The sequence below is a fragment of the Medicago truncatula genome, chromosome 1, assembly GCF_003473485.1.
Source record: "Medicago truncatula cultivar Jemalong A17 chromosome 1, MtrunA17r5.0-ANR, whole genome shotgun sequence".
NCBI lineage: Eukaryota > Viridiplantae > Streptophyta > Magnoliopsida > Fabales > Fabaceae > Medicago > Medicago truncatula.
In genome coordinates this window covers 31,230,762-31,240,169 of record NC_053042.1, presented here as the reverse complement: position 1 = coordinate 31,240,169, position 9,408 = coordinate 31,230,762, and the positions used below count along the sequence as shown (strand labels likewise).

Sequence of the window (9,408 nt, the reverse complement as noted above, 5' to 3'; positions counted from 1 at the left end):
ATGGTTGTTGAAGTCGTACCCTCAGAACTTTATATGCTGCAGTTGCTTTATGCCTCAATAGTGGACTGTGTTCGTTATGTCGTTGGTTCATCCCTCGATCTGAACTACGACTGGATTTTCAAGACCTATGCGACTTCGTGCTCTATTTCGGTTCGTAAATGGTTGGTTTGACCCGAAAGGGTGTTTATTACTTTTTTATTTTTGATGGGAGCTGCTGGAACTTGGGTCGTTTGTGTGTTGGCAGACGATTCATACGCCTACTTTGATGCTTTGAATACACAGTTTTTTTGCAATTCCGTTTCACGCTCATATGTGGGTTCACTGGATTGTTCGTGGTAGTGATTGTTTAGAGTTGTTGTTTGTATTATATCACTCTGTACTGTATTGTTGTATCACCCGTTGGGTATTGATTTTGTGGTTTACTAGTCAGGTCATTGTCCCCCAATCATGTACTTCATTTTTCTTTTTTAATATATTTTCTATGTTGTCTTAAAAATTAAAGCGTCTATGGTCTTAAGAACACTCTTAATTTTGAATAAACAAGAAAATTAGATTAAGAGAAGAAAGACTCGTCAACTAAATCTAAAAGGGTAAGTGAGAAGAAAATGATTCGAAGTTTCAGAAGACTTTTCATTGTATTGAATGAACTATGTGAGCACTCTATTTATAGAGAAAATTCACTACTAATATAAGAGAAACTTTGAGAACAAATAATTCACATATTAGATCTAGTACAAAAACATCTCAAATTGAGTACCAAAATATATCATATTCGTACCAAAATATATTTCAGGTCAAGAACCAAAATATATTAGACTGCATACCAAAATATTTCATATTTCATACCAAAATATTTTATATTGCGTTCCAAAATATTTTATCAAAGCTTGGGGATTAAGAAAGCACTTTCCAATAATGATTAAATTAATTATTTAATTTAATATTTTCAAATGATAAAATTTATACCGTATATAAAGAAAACTACCCATTCTCTCAAAAAAATAAAGAAAACTACCCCTTTCAACACTTTTGGGCTGACTTTTTCCTTTCCAAAAATACCCTCAATTTTCAATACAAATAACACATGTAACAAATATATCAGAATAAATTTAAATATTAAAAGAAATGTAACAAACACCGTATAAATATATATGTATATAGGTCTGATTTTTTTTTTCCTTTATCATTTAAAAAGTGTAACAAACTAGATGAGTATAATTATACTTACTTTTTCTTTATCCAAATTATACCCTTAAATAATTTTTTCTATAATAGATATTGTTGTTGGTGTCATTGAAAAAAAAAAATTAGATTATATTTTTTTCAAACGTTAGCGCAATAAAAAGAGCGGAAAGACGGCACATGAGTGTCTGTGTTTTCGCTAGTATATATAAATATATGTATTTTTTCATACAATTATAAATATATATTTTTTTCTTTAGTGCTCACTTCGTGCACATAATTATGTACCCCTTTAAAAATATACTCCTCACTATATAAACTCTACTAATATGGGTTATCCATCCAATATAGGACTTCCACTTTTTTCAATTCACACAACTAGGTCTATCCAATGTGGGAATTTGTGTTTAGTCTTTTACCTCAATATCCACACATGTTCCAGCAATCCCCCGCTTAAATTTAAAAAATTGTTTCAAAAATAATGTCAAACGTTTCTATAAGTTTCTAATAAACAAAGGTGTCGCCTATAACTTGAACCTCTGCATAGTGAGTGAAATTTCAATTAACAAGAGTTGCTTGTAGTATTGAACTTTGTCTCAGACATAGAACCCACACACAACCTTTTCTTAAGGCGTGTTCTAAAAGTTTGTGTGTCTTATGACCATGTACGTTTATCCCAGTTTTAACGAAAGATCTAGGTATTCTGCCTCAAAATCCCATAGAAAATGGCCTATGTTCCACATTCGTATAGGCGAGTCTATAAAGAGTACTCATGTAGCTATCTACTCCACTCCTTATATACTATAAATCTCATTAAGAGTTTCTATTTTCTCACCATGCTTCCACTGCAGGAGTCATGCTTCTCTAGTTTTATCATAGCATATTCTATCATTTCATGACTTGTTATTATCCATTGCCCTATTTATTGGGATAACCTTGTAATTGAGTCGATGAGAGTGTGTTTGCCCTTATGTTGCTCTATTTCATCATTGTAGTCCTCCTTTTCACTGTTTCTGACAACATTAATGGCTTTCTATGGAGAGGTCTCATCGCGATGGGGGACCTCTTTTTCCTCGAAGACTCATTTCGGAGAGACAATTTCCTTGGTGAATCCATGTATTTCTTCTACTCGCTCTATGGGTGACTTGTGAAACCAACATTACTTTGACTTGTCGAGATTTGTGATATCTCTCGGTGGTATGGGATTTCTAACCCCAGTTTTCCTAAATTCAACGTTTGTGCACTCTTGCGAGCTTATCATATGTTGCAAGACCGGATAGAGCCATCATATGTCAAAACAAATACACTTGGTGATTTTGGTTTTGCACATTCTATGAAACGAAAGGAGGTGGTGGAACTGATGATGGATGAATCATTGATATTTATGGGATTTCTTGACTACATTAAGGTGGAAGTGTTTCCCCTTGGTGTATGGGAGAAAGGATGGTGGTGCTACGTACATTCTACATGGACTAGAAAAAGGAAAGTGATACCTCAATCTTTGTTAATCGGAGAATTGATGGTGTTCGTGTTGCCTTTAATCACTGAAGCAAGAACAAGATCTTTGTGATCTTGCAAAATCTGCACAGTGGAGGGGAGTCTCGCAACTATGCTGGAAGTGCCTACGACAACGTTATTGGAGTGAGAACGAGTTCTAGCCATAAAAAAACTAACGAAAAATAGTTACAATGGTGAATTTTTGGAAATTCAGAGGAATTGATAGTGATTCCCATCCTTCTAACATTGTACTTGCAGTGAGTACACTTATCGGACTGGGTTAGTCTATTTAGGTCATGCCTTGAGAATGCTCTCAAGGTTAGTATTTATAGCGTATAGATGGTTGGATAAACCCTTTATTTTAGGCGTTTAGTTCAGACTACAAAAAAACGTGTTAATTCTGGCGGTTTTATACCGGCGGTCCATGTTAACCGTCACTATAACCAGTGTATTGCGGCAGTTTTATTGGCCGCCGCTTTTTACTGTACATTACGGCGATTTCGACTGCTGGTATTAACAAAATATTACGGCACAATTAACCTTGTTTATTATGGCATTTTAGACCGCCAGTATTAACGTTTGTAATTTTTTCAACTCCACAACATTTGGCGCACTTAGTTCCCTCTTTTTTTTCCCTAAAATTGTAGAAAATCCCTCCATCTTTCCTTTTCTTTTCCTCTTTTTTTTTTTTTTTTTTTCCTTAACACATAAAATAATATTTTATAACAAAATGTTCATTCTTTTTCTCACAGACCATCTTCTCCCTCTAATTGTCTCATCTTCTCACCGGCGATCCCTTCAGGTCCTGTCTCTCCGGCCACCGCTTTCCCTTCCGTCACTCTCCGTCTCACTTCCTTCTCAGGTCCTCTCTCTCGCTTTACCTTTTGTCTTGATTTTTTTCACAGGTCTGTCAATTTGTGTCATTTGTGATTCATGCATTAGTTACAAAAATTACACATTTTAGCATAGCACTCTTTATACGTGGTTGTAAAGAATTAAGTCAACATACTACAATAATAAGCACTATGTCACATTTGAATTTGCAATTAAATTTCTGCCTAGGCTCTAAGAAATTTCTGGCTCCGCCACTGATTTCTTCAGATACCATAACACAGCAAATTACTTTAGTATTATTCAGGTTTTGTGGTTTTGTCCCAGTTTCATTATTATCTGAACTATATGATGTGAAACCCTTGAATTGAAGTGATGGCCCATCTGTTAGCTTTCAAGATAGTGTTATATTTTAGAATCTCAAGTGGATTGTATAATGAATAACTCTGGACCTATAAGGGTTGTGATAGCTCAAAACTTTAAAACATTGTCTTGAACTTATGTGGAACCTTAAGAGGTTCTATTTGAATCATTTGTGCGTCTTTTGTTCTCACTATTTGTGACTTGCCTTTTTGTAGCTTTATACACTGTCTATATAATGCTATAACCGCCACTGTCTCTGTTTGTGCCTGTTTTTGGTGTCTGAGTGGTGCTGTTTGGCTGCTGGTCCAGCAGAAGTGGCAGGCCTCTGTTGAAGTTTATATACACCTAAAAAATAGACCTTTTCCAAAAAATTACAAAATTTGGATTTGGCATGGTGAAAGACCAAATGTAATCGCGTCTGAGGCAGTTCAAAGAACCTGTGTTGCAGAAGATACTTTTCAACCACAAAATCCAATGGAAAACATGGTCAATGATGCATTTGGAGGACGTAGATGATGAGGAATGAATTAATGAGAGAGGGGAATGTTAATATTCTTATATGATTTTGCCGTGTCAATGTTAAGACATACTTTCCTTCTATGATTTTTAACCATTAATATCATTGTTATATGCAACTAGTTCTATGATTAGCATGTCTATAAAGTTATGTTTGAATATAGTTCTTTAAATTTAGCATTGTAATTATTCAAATAATTTGTTACTGATTTCTTTAATTTACATATACAGCAATGCCAAAGTCCAGGAGGATAAATAATTTCCTTAAAGTATCAAATGAGAGCTCTTCACATGGTGCATCTTTCCCCAATTTAACTTCCTCACGACATCCACAAGAAGAGGTTGCAAGTTCACATTTTTTTAATAACATAACATTCATATCTCAACAGATGAAGAGAATGATGCAATTCGAAAACTCCATTTGCTGGTTAAGGACATCAATAACTTGCCTGATGGATTGCGAGTCATTGTGGATTTTGATGAACAACATACACCTATTGGAGAGGCTGCTGGTTTTCTTTCTGGAGTATGTGGATTAGTAGCAACACATAGTCCCTTTTTCCCTATAAGTTTGGATAAGTAGTCAGATATGCCAGCTAATTATTTTGAGACACAATGGAAAGAACTCTTTGAGGTAAAATAATTTTAACTCTACTTCTGTTTCAATGAAGTTGAAGATCTAGCTAAAAGATATATTGAGGGTTCAATTGGCAAAAAGTGGAGAGAGTATAGACTTAAACTATTTGATGATAACTTCGATCCTACTTTGAGAAAGAATGAAATTGTCAACAATAGACCTGAGAATGTTCCCTTGGACCATTGGATGAAATTTGTTGAATATCGCTTGAAACCCGAGACTATGGTATACTTCATTTTTCATTATGTATTGATTTTTTTTTTTTTAAAAATAATCAGTTGTTAAATCATAGAAAGTAATATACTCTCACTTGTATAGGAAATGTGCAAGCGAAACAAAGAAGCGAGAAAGAAACAGATTTTTAATCATACGTGCAGCGCCATGACTTTCGCGAGAAAAAGACATATCCTAGTATGTTTGTCTATTACTATATGTAGCTAATTCATTGTTTAAGTTGACTATTAAGTTATTTGATTCATAATTATACTTTTTGTTCTAGATTCTTGAGGCTGGTAAGCCTGTCGGTCGGGGTCCAATGTGGGATATGACCCACAAAAGGGCAGATGGGAAGTATGTGAATGAAGAAGCTCAGAAGATAGGGGTAAATTGATAATCTACCTCCCAAATTATTTTAAATTTATGTTCATTGTTTTAGAATTGAAGGAAATGAATGTTATTCATTGGTTATTTATTATTTGGTTTGTAGGAGAAAATTTGCAATCATATAGCTGAAAACCCTGATGCTTATTCTGAAATTTCTCCAAATGATATTGTTGGCAAGATATTTGGAAAAGAGCATTCTGGCCGTGTTCGAGGAATGGGCATGGGAGTGGTTCCTACTATTGCTTTTAAGCATACTACCACACGACTTAGCGGTATGGAGTTTGGCTTTTTTCGTGGTAGTACTTCAAGCGGCAGTTCTGCATTGGTGAACCAAAAACTTGCAACTATGGAGGCTCAAATGACAGCACTTGTTGGCTACATTAAAGCGAAGGAAGGTGGTTCACTACCTCCAGAGTTAGCTGCTGCCTTATTTCCCAATGATACACAACAAGTATAACAACTACTCAAATGCATTTATGATTTTGTGCATGTGTCTTTCTGGAGTAGTATCGGCGCTACATCAAGCTTTGGAAGCATTGATATTATTTGATGATATTTTACAAAATGGATCTGAATGCTATTGGGCTAATGAAATCAATACTGCTAATTTATTTTTTATCAATTAAATGCATTTCTCTAAGTTTTTCATCATCAATCTTTATATTCATCAATTATGAAAAATTGATTTTAGATAATACTGTCTTTCAAGCTTTTACTTTGATAATAACTTTTACTTTGCTTAGGTTCTTGAATTGGCAATAATATCTTGCTTAATATGAGTTAACAATTATAATATTTTTCGCAGGCATCAAACGTTGGAAGTGAATCTCCAACAACCAATGACATAACTAGATCATCAGATGAAAGCAACGCACGTGGAGCATGAGAGTCCTAATTTTAGTGACATCAGTTGTCTAGTCATTTTTATGTTTTGAAACTTGTTATTTTGAGAATAGCTAAAGATGGTGGCAATGGTTTGTGTAACTTTATTTTTGGAGACTTGTTTATATTTAAGACTTGTTTTGGATATTTGTATCAAACTCCACTTGAGTTGAATTATAAATATATCAATGACAATGTTCAAAATTTGTTTGTCCTTCAATTTTGTTCAAAAAATAGAAATGTACAATTATATATTCCTATGAAATAGCATTATAAATAAAATAATTTCAATTTTTTGAGCATTGTCGCATTTTATATGTCAATTGTGGCAGCTCAATGATTAAATATCAAAAGTAAATTCTGGCGGTTAAAACCGTCGGTACTTTCTGCATGTTATGGCGGTCAAAAATGCCAGAAACACCTATTGGCTTTGTCAGAATTATGTAAATAATGGCGTTTAAAACTGCCGCTATATACAATTAAATAACCGCCACTTTAAGCCAAGTATAAAACGGCGGACAACATGGCGGCTACGTAAAAACTGCTGCTTTAAACATTGTGGCAGGCAAAATTTCGGCAGTTTTAAAACGCCAGAATGTGCATAAGTGACGGCTAATACCGTCGGAACATATATTTTTTAGCCGCCGGAAAACACGCGTTTTTTTGTAAGGATAAGGATGATTTTCATGGGATAAGGATGTTTATCAGGAGTTCTAGCGTTTTCTAGAATGTCCTTATAGGCGGTGCCTCTAAAGGCACCACCTTTGTCTGCTTGGGCCCTCTGAAAGGGCGCTTCGCTTATTTGAGCCCTTGTGAAGGGCATTGTGTCCTTCAATCGGGTTTTCCCGGTCCAAACACCAATATTAAGGAGTTGACTAGGACGATGAGTAATCAATGAAATTACTTGTGAGAAGTAATTTCCAACGTGGTGGAAGTAGTTCTCCGATATGGTTGAGGTAGTTCTCCGACGAGGGGAAAGGGACATGCTAAACATGTTATACACTGATGCTCAAGTCAATGTGGGAAACGAGGAAGGAAAGTGCGAGAAAAGTGATGAAAATGTGATTGTACCTTAAATGTGGTGTGAATCGATACTTAGTGGAACATAACTTTAACTATAACCCCGTAAAATCCAACGATATATATAATAGGTCGTTAGAGATCATATGAATAGCTCAGATTAGTAGAGACACGTTTATGTATGACAAAGATTATGGGTTTGTGTACCGTCATATATTAAGCCGATGATAGGGGTTGAGGTCTAGTCCAAAACACCAACTGAACTAATTTTATTGACAAAAGATTAATTAAGAAAAAAATCATGGAATATAATATATATAAACAAGTTAATATATGTGTGTCACCTACTCCTGCAGAATATATATATATATATATAAAAATTAGTCTAAATCATTGACACGAGATACACGATGGAAGGTTCAACACTAGTACAGAAAACACTTTTTAAATCAGGTGAAAATGACTTTTTAAGTCGGTTCTGGATCCGATTTATAGGTGGCCGATTTAAAAAGTGATTCGCTTTTAAGTCTGTCCTGAATCCGATTTAAAATCACACATTTTAAATAGGTTTACCCGACTTAAATTCTACTTCTTTTTTTATTAAATTAACATTTTACATAGGTCTACCTGACTTAAAATCTACTTTTTTTTTTTTTTTTTTACTTCAAAAATCTCACATTATACATGAATATAAATAAGCTAAATGAACTTGCAGAATCCTTTGATCGAAAATCATCTATTAATAACATACAATTACAATATTATAATTACACACACTAAATCATACCACAATATTAGAGTTAATACGCTATACACTGAAAAGTATAAATTTACAAAATTATATATAGTTATACCTAGAAGCATAAATTAGAATGACAAAGTTACAAAATTATACTTAAAACACTAAAGTTATACTTGAAACCTCAATTCCTTCTATTTGTATGTTAGCTTTTTCTCCTCCTTCAGGCTTCAACAATTATAACTTAAAACATGGTTGAGGGGGACCATTCTTAAAGTCTTTGGGTTGAATCAATCCTCCATGTTCAACGGGAATATTTTCTGGCCTTATAAATCTGGATAAAAGAGATAACAAACTAAATTCAACACACAAGCATAATTAAATGGAAAATTGAGTAGGTGAAGAATTATTTTGGATACATACAAGATCAAACTAGAAAAATTAAGGAATTAGAGCCAACTTAAACTTCAATTGCAAACAAAATAACAAAGCTAATTAAAGACAAAATCACAAAGTGGTTAAGGACTTTCATAAGCTCGAAGCCATTTTGAATACAAAGTCACAAATGGGCTGAACATTGAATACAACATGCTAAAACACCATGGCACATTGATGTAAATCAGAAAGCATGACAAATTATTCAAGCATAAAATTCAACAACAAAACTAAATTAGCAACCTAAATAAACTTCCTTCACCTGTGCATATGCCTTCTTATATTTATATGATGTGGGTCAAGCAGCCTGCACCAACTAAGGTAGTTTAGAGGGAACAAATATAGAGAGAAAAAAAAAATATGGAAATTCATAGAATTGAACAAAGACAACTAGCACAAATATGAATATGGTAAGGCTCTAGAAGTTAGGTTGCTGATGCATCCACCAACCTCATCATTATGCATCCATTCACTTTAAAAATTTAAAATTGAACTAGGAAAATAAGACAAAAAAATTTGATAATTGAAATAAGATGCATCATTACCAGGTTGAGTTTTCAGGCACCCTCCATCTATCAGAGCTTCTCTTGTGGCACTATCAGATAAGATAACATCAAAACTGTCAAGAGTATAACCCAAAAATACACTACAAAGAAACAAACCCACATACACCTCAAACAACTTAAAAGCCAAACAATAACCA

The 9,408-nt window shown here is 34.0% G+C and overlaps 1 protein-coding gene and 1 long non-coding RNA gene across 6 annotated transcripts in view; one reads left to right on the top strand and one right to left on the bottom strand.

The window, feature by feature from the left end:
* LOC112416331 (uncharacterized) lies at positions 1-6,728 on the top strand. Its single transcript, XM_039830832.1, has 8 exons — positions 1-161; positions 2,938-2,997; positions 3,432-3,541; positions 5,061-5,251; positions 5,345-5,437; positions 5,526-5,627; positions 5,733-6,080; positions 6,435-6,728. The coding sequence occupies exons 1-8, from the start codon at positions 1-3 to the stop codon at positions 6,513-6,515; spliced, it is 1,146 nt and encodes a 381-aa protein (XP_039686766.1). The 3' UTR covers positions 6,516-6,728.
* Positions 6,729-8,251: 1,523 nt separating this feature from the next.
* The window catches only part of LOC25483920 (uncharacterized), a 2,735-nt gene continuing 1,578 nt past the window's right edge, over positions 8,252-9,408 (bottom strand). For 4 of the 5 annotated variants that reach the window (XR_005642936.1, XR_005642937.1, XR_003008015.2 and 1 more), the window contains 3 exons: positions 9,251-9,300; positions 8,968-9,012; positions 8,252-8,604 (listed from right to left, as the gene is read on the bottom strand). This is a non-coding gene — a long non-coding RNA (uncharacterized lncRNA). Of the gene's footprint in view, positions 8,605-8,967; positions 9,022-9,250; positions 9,301-9,408 lie in introns of all 5 variants that reach the window. The other variant, XR_003008016.2, reaches the window with a different exon arrangement.